The sequence below is a fragment of the Malurus melanocephalus genome, unplaced genomic scaffold (genome assembly GCF_030028575.1).
Source record: "Malurus melanocephalus ecotype Western Australia unplaced genomic scaffold, MMel_1.1 scaffold_178, whole genome shotgun sequence".
Classification (NCBI taxonomy): Eukaryota; Metazoa; Chordata; class Aves; order Passeriformes; family Maluridae; genus Malurus; species Malurus melanocephalus.
The window spans coordinates 1,098,412-1,119,963 of NW_026623410.1; the positions used below are offsets into that span (position 1 = coordinate 1,098,412).

Here is a 21,552-nt window from a genome sequence, read left to right on the forward strand (position 1 = left end):
CCCCAAAAACCACCCCAAAGTGTTGGAGAACAGTGCTATGGAAATAGATACAAAGTGCTTTTTTCATCAAATCCTATTTTAGGATAATACTATGGTAATGATTTTAACATCTTCAGTAGCTGTGGATTCCTAAATATATGGAAATACTTGATGTCAATAGCAATCTCCAGTCAAAACTATTGACTGAGATAGTTTGTATATAAGAGGACGTGTACTTGGTCACCTTGGAAGTTTGCAGGTTGTTTTCAGATTTATAATTCCCGTATCTGTGCTAATAAATACTACTTTGCTGTTTTYCAACAGAGTCTCATCCATGTCCTCCAAAACCAGATCCTGCAAAGAGCTTGTCCAGTTCTCTCAACAATCTGACTCCTGCTAAGTTTACACCTGTCATTAATAATGGGTCTCCAACTATCCTGGGAAAAAGAAGTTATGAGCAACACAATGGAATGGATGGTAAATATTTTTCCACAAAATTTGTATTGTCTCTATAGGCTTTTTCTTCTGTCCTTTCGGTATAAACAAGCGTATGTAAACTCATAGGCCTTTATGTAAGTTCTAAGTTTCTTATACTTGAGGGAGGTTATTTTTAACTTTTACAGAAGTCCCCTGTGCCATTTCTCCTTTTGGGTAAGACACATGATGTGCACATGAAGTCACTGTGCTAGTGGAAATCTGCCTGGCTTGGCCAACCTCACAAATGGGATAGWGAAGGAGAAACTTTCCTTCAGTTTTTAAATTAGTAGTATGAAGAATAGCCTAATAGGCTTTTTTGAGTGATGTTTCACTTGTTGGCCCTATTACTGACCACCTCTGTGCTTGGGCTTCACCTCCTCCAGAATAGAAGGCAAGGGAAAGGCRTTGGAAGTAGGAGATAGAAGCAGGATGTTCCTGGTGTGGACTCCAGGTCTCTGACTGAAGAATTGCTCTTGCCTGAGGGTATCAGGGAAGAGAAAATGCAGTCTCTCTCAGATAAGGAGAAAAGGGTCTGTTGAAATGGTCTTAATGGGAGTGAGAACACAGAGGGTAGCTCTCCTTAACAGGAGAGGAGAAAGGAGCAGTTGGTGTAATGGTCACTCTCAGCAGGGAGGGAGATCCAGAGAGTCTTTCTCATTTTTTTACCTTTAGTTTTAACTTTATATATAGCTTATCTGAAATATAATTAGAAACATTTGATATCTGATTGTGTTTTAACATTAAGAACTTTTAAAACTGCTGCTGTTCAGGTTGCTGATGTGATGTTTTTCTCTTTTCTGTTCACTTGTGCTCTATCAGGCAACATGAAGAAGCGCCTGTTGATGCCTAGCAGGGGTAAGACCTTGAAGCTGCGCTCAGCTTATGCTAGGAGAGTGATTTTTAGTTTCATCTGCTGGCTTGTCTGTGCTTTGTGGCTAATGAGTCTGTGTGCACCTTCTATGTTGATGTCTAATTGTTCCTTGGGTAACCACTTGCACCCATGGTTTTGCTGCTCACCTTTCAGGCTTTTCACATGCAGGCAACAAGTCGTACAACCGTACTGAAGACRTGAAGTCCTGTGTTCAGAATTGATTCTTAATTCCTCAAGTTGACAGAACAGTCTTCTGGCAGTTCTGTGAAACTGCAGAAGCTGTGATGGTTGGTTTGAAAATAGGTGTTTTTTTACTGTTTAACTTTTAAGAAAGCACAGTTTCATGTTCTTGAACTGCTTTGAAATCACTTGGACCAAAAGAATTAGAAGACAGTATTTACATCCAGTGAGAGTGGACAGTCTCACTGGTGAGAGGCTTTCTGCACATACTCTGCTGGCAGTAGACAATGATGTTCAAAATTTCCACTGGTTAAAAATTAATCTGTTCTGAGTACTGAAGAGACCTCAGAAGCTTTCATTTGTGATCATGCAGGAAACGTGTATATGATGTCACTTCACCAAATTCAGTAGGACAGATCCATTTTGAATAGTTAGGAGACAAGCAGGCACAAAATGTTATAATGAGACAGGCAAACCCAGAAGCTTACATGTTATCATGAACTGGCCAACACTGCATGCCTTGATGTTAATCTTTGTGTTTCTTGGCTGAGGCAGTGGATGGCTGTTACCAATATTTRCATGCATGCAAATATGAGTGCATGTGGAGAATACAGCACTGAGGACAGTGGTTGTTCTACTGTTGTGCTTTCTTGGGGAATTTATTCCTTGATACCCTGTTGCTGAGTTTTCATGTGCTTTGTAACTTGTCTTTTGGGAAGAATAACAAAATCCTGCTGCCTTGGTCAGTTTGGCTTCCTCAGAATCTTTGTCCAGTAATGAGGGATGCAGATGCAGAGTAGCTCACTGAATTTCCACAGCTCCCAGTGACTACCTGCCTATGGGTATACCTGCTGCTCCCTCCTAAATGTCCTCCACTCTGGGGAAGCTCAGAGACACTGTGGTCCAAAGGAGGGAAGTGCAAGAACGGACCCTTCTCTCCAGAAGGCTCTCTCTGCAAAAGGCACGGGGTTTGATAACGATTTTCTGGAAAGGGAGGATTCCTGTTTCTATGTTCTAAGATCTTGTCTGCTGGGATACATATTTGGTTTGACATTTCAGTCATAACTGTTGCTGGAGCAGTTTGCAAGATGATGATTTTGGAGAAGTACCTGTTCAGGCTCCTCAGAGTGTTTTTCTGAACCACGTGTGTGGAGCTGTGCAGTGTCCAGATCTTCCAAAGCACCTGCTGCTTTCCCTGCTCAGTCTGTTCTCAGCCAGCCACTGAAATACTTGCAGTAGTCCTTGTTCCTGTAACTGCTAGGTAGCAGGGTACAACTCAGTCCCAGAATCTCTTCACTTGCTGGGGGTAGTGAGTGTTAACTGGATATTCTTGTGAGCAGTTCAGCTTAAACCTGTTGGTTGAGATTTATTTGTGAATGGAAAGTGTCTGCCACGCTGCAATTTTGCATCTGGAGTATTTCCTRACCCTGGGTTGCTGGAAGCTTTGCCAGGACTGGGAGGAAGGGAACCACCTGCAAGGAAACAACATTTAAAGAATTTGGATCAAGATCTGCTGGGCACAGGAAAGCAGTTGGTGGAAGTTTGGTGGATTTCTTTCTGTCCAGGTGCCAGTTTGTGTGTTAGAGCCTCTTAGCACAGGTTCCCAGTGAACTGGGACTGTGAACTGGTCAAAGAAACCTTGCTGGCTGTGGGCATGGATACCACTGGTTTTCTGTGCCAGAAAACCCAGAGCAGGGATTGTGGTGCTGAAGCTTCTCCTTGGCTTTGGGTGGAGTCATACAGGCTTGGGATCTGGGGGACTGCTAGCAGGAAGGGCACAAATTGAAATGCTGTGAGGAAGAGGAATGGCAGTGAGAGTGATGAAGCCTTGTAACCAGGATTTAGGAGCCAGTGAGTGAGTATAAAAGGATTGAARTAAACCCATCTATCCAGAATAACTGATTTCTGGATTATAGCTGACCTAAAATAGTAGAAAAAGATTAATGAAAGCCTGAATTGTTACAACTGGTCAGATTCTGCATTTACATAGATACTATGGGAAATTGTGGGTGTTTCTTTGTTATTTTTATGTTTCTCATCTCCTCYTGATTTACTGACTCATTTAGTCCCTGTAAGGGAAGCATACTGCACAAAAAAGATGGTGTTTAGACCTCTTCACTGAAAGTACTCTTTAGACACGAATTTGTGTTCAGGAAGACACTTTGTTCACCTATRTTTAAATAGTTTCCAAGGAGATGTTAACCTACTGCAAGATTGTATCTGTTATCCAGGGTTTTTTTCTGCTTCCTGCTGATGTGCTGTRTTGGTGGCACCTGGAAGACTTCTCAGGGTTTGGGCAGGTGACCCAGTCAAAGTCTGGGACAGGGGACACTGGACAGTGTTATAGTGGGCTATAGCTCAAGTCTCTTTGCTGGTGATAAAAGCCTTCTGGTGTTGGGCTTCACTTCTAAACACGGGGAGAAGTCTGAACCCTGAGAATTATGGCTGAGCTGATGATATGTGATGAGTTTGTGAGGCTTCCCTCAAGGCCAGGCCATAAAGCCATATATAATCAAGAGGTTTATTTGCAGAGAAAGAGCCAAGTAGCAGCTTGTATTTTGGTATGGTGTAGAGCATTAAGATACTTGTTTCTACATGGCARTTGCTGAACTTCAAGGAGTATTTGAGCTTCAGATTTTTCCTTTGGAATTTTGTTGTTTGTTTATTTTTCTTCTATTGCTACCGTAACTCCAGCTAAGTAATTTTATCTTTTCTTTTTCTGACTCATCTCTTCTTAACCCTTGAGACCTGAATGTTTTCAAACTCTGAATATTATTTGTCTGGCCAGACATTTTGAGTTTTGACTGGTGTGTGAATTCTGATAACAGGAAAACAGTCTTAATCTCATGTCCTCTCTGCCTCCACTTTATTTTACRAGAAGATTGTAGTTCTTTCATCTATTTTGTTTTCCTCTGCTTTAAATCATGTTGGAGGCATCATTAGGCATACAGTACCCTTCCCAGCTCTCCTTCAACATTAAATTAGCATGGACAAATTGCTGCAGAATCCTATTTTTGGAGCATGAAAAGTACATGGAGTCTCATGAGCTGTCAAATACAGTGAGATGTTAAAAAATTACTAGTTTACTGCTTTTTCATTAATGTTCTGGAGCTTGACTGAMAATTTTTGCCATGAAACTTCCTCTAGAGAGAGAGAGGGGATGTTTTATGTGCGGGAACCTGTTTACTTGATTCTTGCAGCCATGCAGTGTGGGATCTGTGTGATACTTGTCTCTGCAAATTYCTGCTGGGGGAAGGGAAGGAGCATTGTTAGATTTTTATTTTTCTCCCCTCTCTTTTACACCCTGCTAGCTTTCATCGAMTGAAATTTGTTTTTCAGGGTCATCACGTGCACTCTAAAATTGGCAGAAAGAGGGAGAACATGAATGAGTAGCTGCAATAAAGGGAAGGCTTTTCCCAGCAACAAACTTGCATTGATAACATGGTAGCAGATCGAATGCTGAAAATTGGAGAGGGTTTATAGAAGAGCCGTGAAAACAGTGAAGGGACTGGAAAGCACACTGTATAATGGAAAATGCTTCTATCAAAGTGGAAGTTGTAGATGTTTGTCTCTGCTGACAGGAGCAGCAGAAGTATAATAATAGAGGGCTTTTTAGTCTAGCTGGGAGTGGAATAATGAGCTGCAGTAGCCAGAAGGTACAGTAGAGAACTTTGGCTGGAAACAAGCTGCAGATTTTTAARTGAGGTTAATTAACTGCTGGAATACCTTGCTTCCTTGCTTCTGCTACTAGGGATTTCTAAACCCAAATGGAATGTCAGTCTAATTTAAYGTGTTCTGGTTCATTGTTTCTCCCATCTTTTTTGGGAAACATGAATAAGCCAGAAGTGGAAGCATTCATCAGCCTGGTATGGCCTTAGTTCAGTTATCAGGAGATAGGCATGGCAGTGAAAATACTGTTCTTGAACAGTATTCTTGAACAGCTGTCAAGGTGGGATGATAGGGAAGTTCTCTAACATCAGCTATGTAGGGGACCAAAGTGAYCTCAATATTATATACATATATTTATAAAAAAGTCTTTTTCTGGCTGACTTAGACTTGCAGAAAATGTGGACTTATTTGTATGCATTCAAATTCTGCCTTTATCATCAGTGACCCCAGCTGTCTTTCCAAAATCAAGAATAACCAGCCAGTGGAAATCTGTTCATCCAGGAATTACTGYAAACAGCAGGGAGTATTGGTCGTTTAATAAATGCTGGGGAAAAGTCCTGGCTTTAGCTATTGAAATCCAGACCCCAGTAATGCTGACTAGTGACAAGAGAGCAAATGTTCAGTGCCARCTGCAACACAGCTGGAAAGAATGTCTAGTTACATGAAATGCTTTTAGAAGACCCCAAGAACCATGTGCCTGTGCAGCTTCCTTGCTTTAAGATTATRTGCCAAAAGTACTGATTATTTTTGAGAATTTCACATGGGATTTTGTATTCAGATGCTAAGTGAAACAATTTTCACTTGCCTTCAGTTTAGCCTTGATACTGTGATTAGGTTCTTTTGGTGTTATGAAGAAAGATCTGAAAATAAAATCAGCAGATGGGCATCTCGCTCTGTGGATCAGCTAGAGAAAACTTCATTTAGGAGTGACGGCTTGGAGTAAGATGCAAATGTTAYTGAGAGTGCATATCCCAAGGCAATGGTAGAGAGCAGGTGTAATTAATGTGAGAGGAAATTAATGTGTAACAGAGCAAGGGCAGAATTGCAAATGCCCTGGATAGYAGGAAGCCTGAATTTGTAATTGAGTGAAATCTACATGTGGACACATATCATTCATACATACATGTATATATATATATATATATACACACACGCATATATATGTATATAATGTGTAATATTCCTGATGCTAAGAACAGTGATAATTGGTGCTTTCTAGTTCAGATGGCTTGGTTTAGCAAATCCTAAAGCAGTGAGGTGCATAGTTTAGTTTCCTCTTCTTTTTTAACAGCTTAGTGTGTAACAGCCAGGCAGAATCTAGCATGATACTCTTTTTGGGATTTGGGTGGATAGCATTGATTGACCCAACCCTGAGACAGATAGCAGCTCCCCTTTTCAGTGTACTTGTCCAAGGATATCTGCTGGCTCTCTGCAGTTGGATGTYGCTGTTCAGAAAGTATTAGCAGGGTCCTTGAAATACTTGTAGCAGGAGGTACAGCTTTGCATGAACAGACTCATCATCAGTGAGTGTGAGCTGCTAGACCAAGCATTTTAGGAAGTGCTGTCCAAATCCAGTGAGGTTAATGTGCAAGGGCTGGTGAAAGGAGATGGGTAACAGACCAACACTTACTCATCCAAAATTATAGCTACTCTTTGMACAATCTCTCATTTGAAGTTACTGYGTGTTTAATGTTGTCTTGGTTTTATCTGTCCAACAGAGAACTGTGATCACTTCTGTGTTTCTTTACAACCAAACCAGTCTGTGTTTCTCTATTTGTTGCATGGGGCTGAGCTACTRTATTCTGAACTACATGAATCTTTCCCTTTTTTAACCTTAAATCTTTTCTTTCCTTTTCCTTTGCCAATCTTGGTAGGAACTTACTTAGGTAAGTAAATTGCAATTTTAACATTGTTTTTATGTACAACAGAATTTTAAGAAAATTTTAGTCTAGGTAGTCTTTGGTACAATTTATGCTCTGYTCTGCTTGTTGCACTTACATTTCTGAAAGTTTGTAGCACCTGAGTGTTAGAAGGTGGACACTCAGAGTGGTAACACACTCTTGGTAGTCATAAGAGAAGKAGGGGTGCTAAAGTGTTCTTGCAAGCTGGCAAGAAAGTATATGTCAACACACTGAAACTGCCTCAAGTGAACCAGTAACTWGGAAGTGAAATCCTTGTTCATCAAGCCTTGTTCATGAATTTTTATATTTTTTTCCTAGCTCACAAATGTGGTACTGTTGATATTTTTGTTACTGCTGGGAAGGATAAAGTGCCAGGAGGAGGATTACTTTTGGAAAAGGAAAATGCATATGAAGAGTATATGGATTTTAGAAAGCTGTAGTAAAGTCACTGGTTGTAAAAGAGTGCATGAAATTCTCTGCATTCATTGTGATTGAAGATGTGCTTCTGAATATTACTGCATATTACATATTCTGCATGATACTTCTTGTGGGTAAACAAAGTAAAAACCAAATGCCAGCTGTGAGTAATTGCTTGATGAAGGACCCATTTTTATGTGTGYGGTGGRTAGGCTGAAGATTGGAGTTAGTAACTTTGAGTAGATGTAAGTTTAACAACTCTGAGTTGTGTCCAGGCTGGAAGCTGAGCTACTCTTCCTCCTTGGTACGAGGGTCAGTTCTGTACAGGCTTGTGTCAAACTGTGAGATGGGCTGTAAATACACAGCAGCAGTGTGTATGTTCACGTGTGCAAAAGCCCTGGAAGGTTTCTGGCCAAGCACAAAGTTCTCCATGCTTCAGCAGCTTTCTTGAAGCTTGCTATAGTAATTTCATGGGAATATCCCTGTGCTCCAGCCTGTGTTGAGCTCACTGCTGAGGGTTTAGGCTCTCCTGCTTCTCCACATGGCAGCTGTGTGTTTTGTGRTGTTGGCAAAACAGCAGGCAGGATTTGAGCAGTGGGAGTAATTCTGGAATGCTGCCACTGAGACGCTGAGTCGCAGAGGATGGGACTGGATCAGCAAAGAGCATGTCTAGAGTCAGGCATCCAGTGGGACCWGCCATGCTGGTTTGCTTTCCATTGGGAAAGAAGAAATTAGATTCCCCCTTCCACTCTGTATTTTTGGGTGCCAGCTATCCCTGACTCCCACAGCATAGTCTTGGGGTGGTGTTGTATTGCTGCTGGAAKTTTAGGCATTCTCTCATTCAGGTTTTTTCCCCTAACAAATCCAAAAGCATGAGATTCAAATGACATGAGATGATTGGAACAGGAGCAGGTTGGTTGACTACTGGTGGTTTCCCCATCCTCCAAAGATAAAACAAAGCTGCAAAGTAGCATCAGTAACAGACTTGTGTTGCTGTTTGTGGTAGTCCTTCCCCRCTTGTGTTTCTTTGGGAGAAATTTTATTCACCTGCAGCTTTGATACTTCAGGAATGAAAAGATCATTAGGGCACAGTAACCTGCTGGACTGGTTTTCAGCCAAAATCTCTGTGATTGTGTTTAGCTTGAGGAACAGTTCCGAGGTCCTTGGCACTGAGCTGTGGGGAGCAGAGACATGCCCTGGGGGTGCCAGTTAATCTCTGCAGTCATCAGGTGTTTTATTGCCATTTCAGTCAGGTGTACMACTGTCTGTGGCAAAGGACATTTGTGATTCTCTACAGCTATACCTTCAATTGACTTTGTCTTCATTTTATCCTCTGGGGCTTCCTCTTTATTTCAGTGAATAGAGGAGACTGGCAGGAGGAATTGGATGGCAAGAGATTTTTTTACAACTTTGGGTTCTTTTCAATGCTATGGAAAAAGGCCCCTAACATTTAATCTGGAGTTTTCAGAGCCATTTCAAATTCTTTGGCTGCAAAAGAATGGAAGACCTTCTTTGACTTGTCACTGTAGACCTTTACACTTTGTGGTTTTAAAGGTTTGGTCAATCCAGAAAACACTTCCTTTTATTATTTGTGTATTTTTGTGTCATTTGGAGGAGGTCAGTGTTGTTTCTGATGTGGAGCTGTGTAAATTCAAGAAGTTGGTCCTTAGGTATCATCAAAAGGAATAATCACTCTTTCTACCCTGTGTCTTCTCTAGACATTCCTCCATAAAATAGTCAGACTTTTTTTTTTCTTTTTTTTTGGAGAGGAGCTGCCAGAACTGTTGTCTTTTGCTCCTGATTTAAATTCTAATGCTGTCTTATTTTTAACCTGCTTGTGGATGCATGGGGAGACATCTCTCAAACCTTGATCTGTGAAAGTGGACAGGCACGTGGGACAGGTGTGAGTCTGGCATGGTTGGTTCCCTGCCTGTCCCACCACTCATCCAGACACACAGGATTGGTTTCGTTCTTACAGGCTTCATCTCTSATACAGAAGCCACCAAAAACTTTTGGGTGAGAATCCATTGTTTCCAGTACAGATGCTTCCTGTTGACTTGCCAGCTGTTCTGCAATGGGTCACAGATGTTGTGCTGTCTCTCTGCCTCTCTTTGGTGATGATCRTGCATAAGTGGCTCATTTAATAGCAGTGCTTTGACTACATATGCTTTTACTGTGATTTTTTTTTTTGAATTGCAGACTGAATAAGGTCATTTTAGTGCCTGTTTTCATTTCTTCAAACTCCAGTTGCTGAAGTGTGACTAAAGTGAAAATTCATGGATTAATTCACTAATATTAATATGCTAATTGATACCTTATTGCTGTGGAAACAAGGGTATAAATTGCATTGAAAGTGTTTGTTTTGTTTTGTGTCCTATTTTACTGGAGCAGAAAGTTCTCAGGGGCAGCTTTGTCCTAGAAATGGCAGTTTTGGAGTGAGGTGTGTCCCTGTTGTTAGCACTGCTGGAGGGTTCTGAAGCTTTGGGGCTCAGAGCAAGCAACAGTTCTGCTCAGCCTTTGCTGACAGTCTGCATCTCTCAACCTCTCACCGTGGAATATTCTGGTTTAATTCTGTTYCTCAGGAGTAACACTGTTTACTGTYTGTCTTGCATCCAACAATAGTCATTGCAGCTGCAGCCACATATCAGGATAGTCTTTTCTGACATCAGGAGTGTTCTTAGTACAAGAAAAGAACTGATCTGGAGTGTGGTTAAAACAAAATGTGTGGCTTTAATTCAGGGACTGGCATCAGTTGATTTACATCTCTCAGAGTTTCTGTGAATGGAGAAAACATTACCTTCCAGTTCTGGAAGGGGGAAGAAAATACMAAGTGCTGGAGCTTAGCTCTGAAGCTGACAGATTCTGGTTGCATCCTGCTGGCTGTGCTGTTTCCCAGCATCCATGGAGCCCTTTGTCCATCCATCCCAAACAGCTGCTCACAGCTGTGTTTTGGATGCGATGGCTGCTCCCATGTAAAAACAAATGATTGTCTGGCGCCTGCACTGCCTTTGTCAACATCCAAAGGTTGTAACTGGGCTCCTTACTTGGTGCCTGGTACATCTGTCCTACAGATTTGATGGGAATCTTGTTGGCAGCTCTTTCTTCATCTCTGTGGATGCTTAGACACAAAAATGCGGCAAAAACTGAAACCATGTGTCTTCCAATTTGAAGTCAGCTAACAGCATCTACATCTAACAGCATAACATCTACACAGGATGGAAAATACACGTGATATAAACTGTTGATTCTCATGTGATATCATGATACTGAGAAAATGTCCCGTTCCGCCTTCCTTACTTCTGATACTTTGCTGTGCCCTGTGTTTCCTGTCATATTTGATGCAAGTACAGTGTGTTTGGTTTTACCAATGAGGACCTCCAGAACCTGCTGGAATACACACCATGAGCTGAAAGTTCATTTTTGCTGGATTCTTTGAAAAGTTTTTCTCCTTCATCACAGCTATCTCACTAGCAATGGGAAGGTTCAAAGATCCTATGAATGTGAAAGCAGAATTCATACTGAGACCTTCTGCAGCCAGTGGCAGCATTTGCTGATGCCTGTCCTGTAGTACCTGTGGGTTTTGATGCTCTGACATTTTAGTTCTCAGCSAGAAGGGGATGAGGAACGTGGTTTGGTGCATGGATGTTAATGAAATTGTATTTTCTGGAATGTGCGTCTTGGAAAGCCAAAAGGTGCTAACAAACAGCTGTATTGGGTCTCTCAGGCTGTGCTGCCTTGTAGCAGCACATCTTTCCCTCACATCCCAGGAGCTTTGTGTGTCCTGCAGGGTCCTGTGTATGCACAGTACAGTTGAGGGCAGTGTGCTAGCAGCTGCTCACACCAAGCCCTGGTGCCTGGCTGCGAAAGGGCTCTGTGTGTAGCTGTGCTCTGTGCCTGAGGAGGTGTTTACTTGTGGCAGGTTCAGCAGATACACTGTTTGCTAACAGCTTGGAGCTGACATCCGAGCTGAGGAGTTCCCAGGGGACCCAAGGAGGATAAGAAAGATTCTGTTTGTTGCTGTCTTGACAGTGAATAATGCCTTCCACTTTCTCCTTCTTGACGTCAGTAAATTCCTCAGACTAGAAGAGAACGTCAGATTTTTCCCCAGATGTGCGGGGAAGCTCGGATCTGACAGAGGAGGTGTGCTTCTAGTGGTAGTTTGAAGCAAGGTTTGAGTAAATGGAGAAGAGACCGGGCAAATGGAACGTGTCTGTAACTTGGGTCCTCTGCTCTTCAAACCATGTTGTCAAGGAAGCTTTTCTCAGTCACCTTTCTAGGAAAGCAGGATTCAGTTCAGCAGACAACTGCAGGSTTAGCAAAACAACACAGTTGCAATCATAGCTGCGTGTGTTTTGATTTTGTACTTTTTTCTGTCTTGGAAAAGCAATGGTCTTACCAGCTCTATTCTCTTTCCTGTTTGTTAGGTCTGCCTAACCACGGACAAACCAGACAAATGGTAAGAGAATGTTCATTTAACCAAAACAGGGAAAAGAAGARTTATTAACCCACGCTAGATAGAACATCCCATTAAACCGTAGTACTTCACTTCCACCTTTGCTGTTTGCAGCTGGTCATATTTTCCAATTCACTGAAAAGTTAAAAAAAAATAATTTTGGGGCATATGAATCATCTAAGTGGTTAAATACAATTTAAACCTCAAATCTATCTATCTACGTATCTATAAATGAGATCTTGTTTTGAATGGAGCATTTTGTTTCTGCTCATGCAGAAACTGAGTGGCTGCTTACAGCAAAGTTCTGGGATGTGTTGCTAGGTGGAATGTGTTTCCCTGAAGGAGAAAGGTTTAAATGATGGAAGGGTTTGTTTGGAAAACAGTTTCTTTTTTTTTTTTTTTTTTTTTTTAGGAAGTTGGTGTGCAAGTTACCTGCTGAGAATGCTTGTATTTTACATTCTTTTTTGTTTTGTTTTTGAGTAAGAATTATTTCTAGCCTTTCATCTATTGTGCTGAGTTTAATCAAAGGACAGAAGCAAATAGCCAGTCTGATGGATGTGTCTCTGGCAAAATGCTTTCTCAGTAAATTGTGAAGAGGCCAGTGCAAAAGCTGTGYGTCCTTTTTCCTCCTTGCACGTGGCTTATGGGAAACAACTCCAAACATACATTTCTTTCCCCCCCAAAAATGATCTTGTGATGTTGATCAAGCAGAGCTTGCCTCATTAGCTGAAGTGCCACAGTGCATTAGTGTCAGCAGGGTCGCTGTGACACGGGTCAGGCAGCAGCAGGTGTGATTGGTGGTCACTGAACAGTGATCACAGGCATTATTAAACCTGACAGTGTTCTGGGCTAGTGTGCAGTGGCCCGAGGGGAGGCTGGAACTTGGGCATGCTAGGCTGCTTGTAATAACAGAGCATTCCTTTGGTTTGTGCCTTGATCCGAAGTGGTAAATTGTATTCCTGCATGAACTCAGCTTCATTTCGTATCACTGAGGAGACTGGCTACTTGTTTATGTCTGCTGAATAAACCAACTCAGAGCAGGGGGAGAAATCTGTGATGACTTGCTCCTTTTTAGGTGGTTTGGGGTGAAACCCCCAGAACTGATTTCTGGTTGCCTGATCAAGTGTGAATGAAAAATTAAAGGTCCTCATTTTAGGATTTATCATTTGAAATAGATTTCACTATGCAGGCAACCTGGAAGCACAGGGGTGCCCTTTCTAGGTATTTCCAAGAATTTTTTCTGGAATTGTTCTCCTGTGTATCTTGCACATGTGGAGAAAATATCCTTTGCAACCTTAATGAAGGGATTTTCTTGGAGAAACCTGGAGGGGGTAAAAAAAAATCCATTAGAAAAGCTTTTATTTAAAACCTTTTCCTTAAATGTCAAATTCTAAGTATTTCAGTGGTCTGCTGTGGTGCTGAAGTTGTCTTGTGTAACATGGAGCTGGGCAACTAAGAAATGAAATTGTTATTGCACTCGTATGCAACAGTTTTAAAGAGCTTAGGGTTTTATTAGGTGGGGTTTTGTTTGTTTAGCTCTAATGCCCTGATGTTTGTTCTGCAGGAAACAGATCTTGCTAGAGCAGTTGATTAAGGCTGGTCRAAAAAAGTCATTATCATGTTTTGTTTTCTGCTCAGATACAAAATTAGATAGACACAAGRTTTTGTTGGGTTTTTTCCCCTTGGTTTTCAGACTGTACTCTTCCCTTTCTAAGTCAAGGTGTTAAAATTCRATTGAGCTATTGCAATGACCTGACACTTAAAGGATTTGAAGGCCTCATGGCCCCACCATTCCTTTTGAGGTGGATCTCCCAGGGCAGACATCTCTCACATACACGTTCAGTTTCCCATCCCATGGGCAAAAGGGGAARCCTTGGTGCATCTGGGGAGATGGTCTGACCTTGGACAATGGCCTGTGAAATAGCAGAATTGAATTTATACCAGTGTGTTTTCTGACCAGCTTTAATTCATGCATATCAMATTTTCTGGGCCTTCATTTTGCATCTTTCCCAGCTGTTCAGTGTTACTGATTGCAGTGGCATTTCTCAATGTGCTGATCAGCAGGAAGAGGGGCAGCAGAACTGGACTTCACTGATCAAGGACAGCTGCATTTGAGAAGCTTAACACTTTGCTCCCTTTCATCTGCACCTCTCTTAATAACAGCTCATGTTTTTCCAGCTGAGTGTAAGGGGGTTACTGTGAGTCTGGAAAATGATGCCTGTGTTGATTCACAAAGCAAATGTTGTTATGGGAAATCTGTGGTGTTCAATACTAGAAGGATTTTATCATGAAAGCTGCTAAGCTTTGTAGTACTAGATTTGTTTTCAACAACATATTTGATTCTATAYTATCCTTATTAAATATTAACTTCCATAGAACAAAAAGGATATGGGTAAGTTTGGTACTTCAGAATAACTGTAAATTCTGATTTTTTGTATTTGATTTGCTCTGTAGCTAGATTTCTTTCCCTGAAATCAATAGAGTTGCTCTAGATTTATGTTAGTAGCTGAAATCTAAGTCTGATGCTCAGTCTTTCAAACTTGATGTCATCTTTCAGACACARGCAACAGATTATTGGTAATGCCTTCCATTTATTATTTGTCCTGTCGCTGGAGTATTGCTGTCCTATTGCATATTCAAGGTGCCTAACTTTGTACTGCTTGTGAACAATTGCTTATATGTCAATTCTGTGTTCAGTCCTGGGCCAGAGGGGGTGGTATTTACCATAAACTCTCAGCAAGCCATACAAAAACCTTAATTCTCTTTTCCTTTGAGTGCTTAGCACAATTGCTGCATRTTTGTTGCAGTCTGTAACTGTGCTGTTTTATGTATCACGTTAGGGACCAAGCCGAAACTTGCTGCTCAATGGGAAATCATACCCAACAAAAGTCCGATTAATTCGTGGTGGATCCATGCCTCCAGTGAAAAGGAGGAGGATGAACTGGATTGATGCACCAGATGATGTTTTTTACATGGCCACTGAAGAAACCAGGTAGGAAAYGTGGTCTTTCAGAGGTTTTAAAGGGAGGTCTTTTGGTTTGTGGGTGCTGCAGCTGGTGGTGGGGTTAGAGAGGGATCTTGTCTGCAGATCTATTGCTACAAACTGAACACAGAGACCATGGCTGAGGTGGGTGAAGGGTGGGAAATACCTAATATGCACTTACATTCCAGAGAAAGCAGATTCTTCTTCCAGAGCAGTTGCTGTAGGAGAYGGGCACAAAGGGCAGGAAGACTGAGGTGGGAAGTTCACCTGGTTCAGACCCACCACTGCCCTTGGAGGTCCTGTTGCAGTGGGATGGGAYTGGGGCCTCCTGGCTCATGGGTGATGCTGAGGAGCACAGCCTCRTATACACAGAGCTCTGCATGCCCTCATGCATTCTGAACTCCGTTCTATTACCCCTCAGAGCATCTCCACGTGTTTCTGGGTACTGAAACCTGCAAGTGGCAGGATTTCCATGGACTGAGTTGACTYATTTCTTTGGTGGTTTGTATTTGCCACCAGTAGCAGTGAGATTCAGCCCTGCAGTGTCCATCTGCCTCTGCTGGACTGCTTCTGGTAGTTCTCTTGTTGTTCTGCCCACAGGATAAAAATAGTAAAAGGAACTTTCCTTGTGTGAGTTTCGCTTCAAACTGTTTACAAACTGCTGACAGAGTGGTAGAAACTATGTGACCTGATCCCTAAGGCAAAGTTCCCAGCACTGGTGTTCCTAGGACAGGAGGGTTGCTCCTGGGTGTGGTGAGAAGGTAGAGAAATTGGCTGGTGTGGTTTCCTCCCAAGAACTTGATGCCTCCCTCCYGGGTAACCTTGAGGAAGGTCAGAGCAAAGCTGCAGCTTTCCAGCCCTCTCTGACAGCAGAGGTGCTGTCTGGCTTCTGTCTTGGTCTGAAGCCTGGAGTTATCAGCACTTGCATTATCAGTGCCCCAACAGCAGAGAAGCACTTACCTTTCCCTGCCCTTGCAGAGATGGATATGGGCATTACTGGCTGACTGAACTCAAGTGACTGAGTCAAGAGYTTTAGTGCTTTGTCTCTTCTCATACTACTAAATTTGGCACTACTCTGAGTCTTCATTTGTTCAGCATGAAGTTCATGATGAGGAGTCCTGACATCCCCAACCTTCTCCTTGGCCTGCAAAGCATTTCAAGCATCAAGTAACTATTCTGTGGTCCTAGTATCAAAGATGGGCTATGTCTTAGAAAAGCTGAGACTGGCAACATTCAAGACTGGTAACTGATCACTGATCTATTGGATAATCAGATTGCAGTGCAGGAAACATCTTGTTAGAACTCAGAAAAACATGAAGTGAATTTCCCTGTCAGACTTGTTCCTTTGGACACTTTTAATTCAACTGTGCCTTTCACACCAGCTCACATCTTTGCCATGTCTTTCCATTTTCCTTTTTTTCCCTCAAGTGCTGTGAAAGAAAGCAGTGGAATTGCGTATGTAATTGAAAATAAAGTGAGAGAAGGATTTCTTTTCAGGGGAAGCAGTTTTGTTRTTACTACTGTTGCTCTGCTAAAGAGGTACTGGGATCCTGTTGCAGCTCTCAGATTCACCTGCCATTGTGCACTCAGGGTATACAGTCTCTTATTCACTCCTTAGATGCTGAAGGTTTGTTTCATAATCCTGCAGCTGGGAAGCTCTTCTTGACATCTTCWCCAGCCAAGCCCTGTGAAGAATGGCAGATGCATGGTGACAAGTGTGCCAGTACAAGGTCCTGCCCTTTGACCTGTACAGAACTGTGACAATATTCATGGTGGTGTTGGTTGTGACAATAATTTACTGTAAAAAAACAAAATATTCTGCTCATACAGAACCACTAACTGAGGCAGGAAAGATAGTCCCACAGCAACCAGCACAACTGTAATGAAAACCATGGTTCGGTGATAGACATCAGCTCAGTAAGATCTTATCGCTTCCATTTAAAAATAGAGAAAGAAAGAAAAGAAAAAAAAAMCAACCCAGGCTTCTTTGTCTGACAGCCATGCTGCTTAGCTGACTGATGAGTGGTGAAAGGAGATTTTTGGCAGCATGTGAAGAGCAGGGAAGCCTGAGCGATGRAGCATTGTCAACGGCACGGGTTTTCTGTCGGGCATTTCACCTCTAACTTTTCCCTGAACCATCTGCTGCATTCCAGTGTCAGGAATGTGAGAGTTGTTTGTGAGCTYTGAAACAATTTGAGCTTTGTGTTGGCTCCGTAGCAATCAATCTAGCTGCAGTATCTGCATATCTCCTCCAGCTGAGGGTCAGGCTGTGTTTTCAGTCACAGCAAGTAGGTTTCCCTGAAGTTTTACATGCTCCCCCTCTCCCCTTTTTGTGTAGCTCTCTTGAGAATGGTGCTGGAAAACTGTACGGCTCTGAGGGAGCAGGTTGAAAAGTTGCTCGACTGAAAGGAATAAGTTTTTGAATTGAAGGCTCCCAGTAAGGAACTTGGCATTTATAACTCATGCAAGTGGAGGCAGCGAGTGACCTGATCAGAATCTAGAATGCTGGAGGACGTGTTTCTGATGGCAGCGTGGCTAATTGAGCACACGCGGGTGCTGCAAGGAGCTCTGCTGGCTAAAAGTGGATCARCTGCAGCCAAACATCTTGGAAAAGTCATTATATCGAGATTTTTTTTTTTCTCTCTCTTCCCTCCCCATCACTTTGCCACCTTGCTCTCACCTCTCTCACCCTGTGGCCTTTCAGCTTTAGAAGGTGCTGGAGAAATGGGGACACTGGACAAACAAAAGCTGTGTCTATGTAAGTGCCATGCAGCAGCTTGTCCTGCTCAGTGGGCAAAAAAAAAAACAAGTGAAGAGGTGACCAAATCTCACAAGAGSTGATTCAAAATCCTCAGCTGAAGCTGATGGTTTGTCAGTTCTGGTGGTGCTAAAGCTAAGTTTTTGAGGRGAGGGGAGGTATTGTGACCACTTTCTTCAGCAGCCATTGCATCTCAAAGGCTTAACACATCTTAACACAGTGAGGCATCAGCTCAGTGGGAAGGACTCTCTTCCATTATTTGTTAATGGAAGAGAGTCCTTCCCACTGAGCTGATGCCTCACTGTGTTAAGAAAACCAAACCAACCAACCAACAAAACATCAACAAAAGGGGGTTTTGGCCCCAGCAATGTTCCCTAACCAGGAYTGGGGTATAGTTGGCTGAGATGTGGGCTGTAAAGCCCTTCCTCTCTTGTCTCTCATGGTAAACCAAAACCTTGTTCTGTCAGGAGCCTGCRAGGGAAGGCAGTGCTGCCTTATCAGACTTTTCTTCTTGTCCCAGTTCCTGAGCTGAAGACTCATAGTGGGTACTGGTGCACTACTCTTGTGAATATTTATTACTTTCYTTTCTAATCTCTATGTGCCTTTGACCACCACAACATCCTCTGTAAAAGAATGCCTCATTTTAATTCCATGGTACATTTTTCATTTTTGCTGGATTTTTGGGTTTGGGTGGGTTTTTTTTATAAAACTTCCTTTTTCTTTAAGCCTGGTATGGACAAAAAGAAATAAGCAATYATTCAGTATTATTTTGGTATTTTAAAAACTTTGGTGTGTCTTTCTCTCCCTTCTCTCTCTCTCTTTTGCTTTCTCTACATATGGAAGATAGCTTCCTGCTTTTGATAAGACTTGTTGCCAGTCTTGTACATATAGGGAAATCCCTAACCAGATGCAAGATGTGAATATTGCCCATTTCTGGGTTGGGCACACACAGCGTGGGAGAAACGAGGGGGAAACACCCTGTTGGCATTCCCAGCATGAGGGAAAGGCTCCAGCATTGGTTCACTGCTCATGCTCACTGCTTTGGCTGTCATGGAGCTCCTCTGCACAGTCAGCCTTGAGGTGGAGCTCCAGGGGTGATGGGTTCCCCTTGCAGAGGCAGCTGTGGGCACCTGCTCAGGGCTGGGAATGGCACAGTTCTCTGCACTGGCAGCTGGGAAGTGATCAGAGTCTGAAGAGGTTTGGGTTTAACTTGGCTTTGTAAATTCGCACAGAGCCATCTATCAAAATGAATTCAGAATAAATCAGWGATGTGGAAACTGGCTGYCCTGACTATTTCACGTGTTCTGTCYRCAGYAGGASACCCTGGTCCTACAAGGCTGGACCAGAATGCCTTCTGCTCTRCAGGGCAAGGACTCTGGAGCAGAGAATGCAATTTTCTTTGTTGGGGGGTTGGTAAATGAGGGAATTGAAGTTTCCCAGGRCAGACATTGCAGAAGGAACTGTCAGCCCACCCCATCAGCGAGCAGCCCCCGCATGTGCGGGCCTGGTTTCCCTTGGAGCAATAGAGAAACCTGCGGTGCCTGTGTAATCCGTGCCTTTCTTCCTTGCTGTCTGCAGGAAAATCCGCAAGCTGCTTTCCTCCTCCGAAGCCAAGCGAGCCGCCAGACGCCCTTACAAGCCCATTATCCTGCGGCCCATGCAGGCAGTGCAGCTCCGCCAGCCCATGAATGATGAGCCCATAATCATCGAGGATTAACGCTCCCGAGCAGCGCTCTCCGCATGGCGGTGGATCTGCCCGAAAGAATCTCTCCTCCAGTATCTACTTGAGTTTCCATGGCTACAGCATTGAACTAACTGTTGAAGAGAGGGAACTTTTGAGGAACTGTTTTGCATCTTTTAAACCCTTAAAAGGAACTCAGCCCTGCTCTGAGCCTGTGACCACAGACTGCTCTCTCTCTCTCTTGCGCGCTCTCTCCTTCTCTCCTTCCTTTTTTTTCTTTTTTTTTTTTCCTTTTATTTTATTTTCTGGGTTCTTTTTTAATTTTTAGTAGCCTCTTTTCCCTTTTGCTTCTACCCCTTTTGTAGGAGGGGGAGGGAAAGTAAGTTTAACTTATTAAGAGAATGTGGACTAGTACTTTTTAGCTTTGTTTCCTCTTCTGATGTACGAAGAGCTAGAACCCTTCATTTTGTGACTGAGCTCTTGTTGCAAAGCCATTTTTATGAGGCTGTGTTGTAAGATTTTTCTTTTCTTTTTTCYTTTTCTTTTTAAATTTTGTGGACGGTGCCATTTTTTTTATTTCATTTATATTATTTCTTTTGTAGATAAATTTCCAATCTTTAACTGATATTTGAAAATAGGAGCTGAAAGCCAGCCCCAGGTTCAGCCAGTTTTCTTTGGTCCTGTCCCTTCTGTTTTTTGGATCATTTTGCACAGCCGGTTGTGCTCATGCACAAGACAGACCAACTCAGGCTGAGAAAGGAGTGAGCTAAGAACTGAAGAACCTTGCAGAACATTACACTAACGTTGCGTGCAGTGGAGCCAGGCTGCCAGAATTAGGTGTCCTTACTCTAGTTGCTCTCTGGGAGTTGTGGCCTGTGGCATCTCTCCCAGTAACCAGCAGTTTGTGTGCTGCCTTCTCTCTGACATCTGGGATCCTACGTGCTGTTAGGCCACCAAGAGCCAGCAGTAGGCCCAGCAAGTGTAATGAATTGCTTTGCTCTGGCTCCAAGAGTCAAGTACACCAATGCCCAGGGACATTTTGCTTAGAACTCTGAACCTGTTTGTGCATCAGTGCTTTTGGACACAYGTTTCCCAGGATGAGACCTGGTTTCTCTTTTATTGCGTTATTGTATGTTTCCCATTTTGAAGGGACTTTAAATTACAGCTAGGTTTTCATTTGAACACATTGTGTCTGAATTTAAGTGTTTTTTCCCCCCTTGACATTTCTTGTGTTTGAGGTTTCTTGCATCTCTTGAACTTCTTACGTATTTGCAAGTCTGTATCATTTCTTTTTCATATGTCTTCTCACAGCAGTGCATTTGCTGGATGCCCTGCTCGGTTTTGAAAGGATGTAAACTATCATTTGCAACTTGTGCTGATCTGTACATGTACCTGCCTCAAGCAGACACAGCATGTAATAACCCCCAAGTCATTCCATATGTGTCAGCRGTGAGATGAGCCAAAGTTGTATTTGGGTTATCACAGTCCAACCGTGATTCTGTGCAACTCTGCTAACCCGCCGGGTTAGACGGAAAGGAATCCCCACAAAATGAAAACAATTCAGTTAACTTTACTTAATAAACCTGGAAAGTGAGCTTTTGTGAAACATCTGCTTTTTGTCTCTTCTGAAACAGCGGCCTTTGCTTGGGTTCTGTGTGCCTGGGGCACACAGCTCTGCGCCTTCCTTTCCATCCTGGGGCCGTGTTCTGCTCTCCAGTGTCCCTGTGCCAACACTGCTGTTGTGTTGTACAGGGTGAGAGTCAGAGTCACTCCTAGTTTGATTCCCCTCCTGTGCAGTTTGAACATTTCCAGCACCTCAGAAKCGTCTCCCTSCCTCCCTCCTCCTCTGAATCTCGGCAGCAGATGCAGGGCTGGGTCTCTGAATGAGCCTTTTGTCCGCAGCAGTTCCTGGTCCTGCTGCTCCGGGCACGCCTCTGGCACGTGGCACAGGGACATCCCTGGGGGTCAGCAGCCCAACCCGGGGGCAGTTCTGAGCTCTGCATTGCTCCATCCTCTCTGGGATGAGCAGCAGGGCTCCGTGTTAGGTCTCATTTGCTGCACAGGAGGGGTAGGATTTACTCCATGGCAGTGAGAAGCTGTGTGCCCTGGCAGATTTAAGTGTATCCTGTGCTACAGTCAGGGTTTCCTGTCCATAACTTAAAAGTGGGACAGGACAGCCATTC

At 43.0% G+C, this 21,552-nt stretch overlaps 1 protein-coding gene across 3 annotated transcripts in view; it reads left to right on the forward strand.

Annotated features, from left to right (window-relative positions):
• The window catches only part of MTA1 (metastasis associated 1), a 75,193-nt gene extending 54,209 nt beyond the window's left edge, over nt 1-20,984 (forward strand). The window contains exons 16-20 of one of the 3 annotated variants that reach the window (XM_057372809.1): nt 304-456; nt 1,276-1,311; nt 11,919-11,950; nt 14,788-14,939; nt 19,267-20,984. In XM_057372809.1, the coding sequence (XP_057228792.1) occupies nt 304-456; nt 1,276-1,311; nt 11,919-11,950; nt 14,788-14,939; nt 19,267-19,405 (512 nt within the window). In that variant the 3' untranslated portion in view covers nt 19,406-20,984. The remainder of the gene's footprint in view (nt 1-303; nt 457-1,275; nt 1,312-11,918; nt 11,951-14,787; nt 14,940-19,266) is intronic. The other 2 variants (XM_057372811.1, XM_057372812.1) reach the window with 2 other exon arrangements.
• The last annotated feature ends 568 nt before the right edge of the window (nt 20,985-21,552 follow it).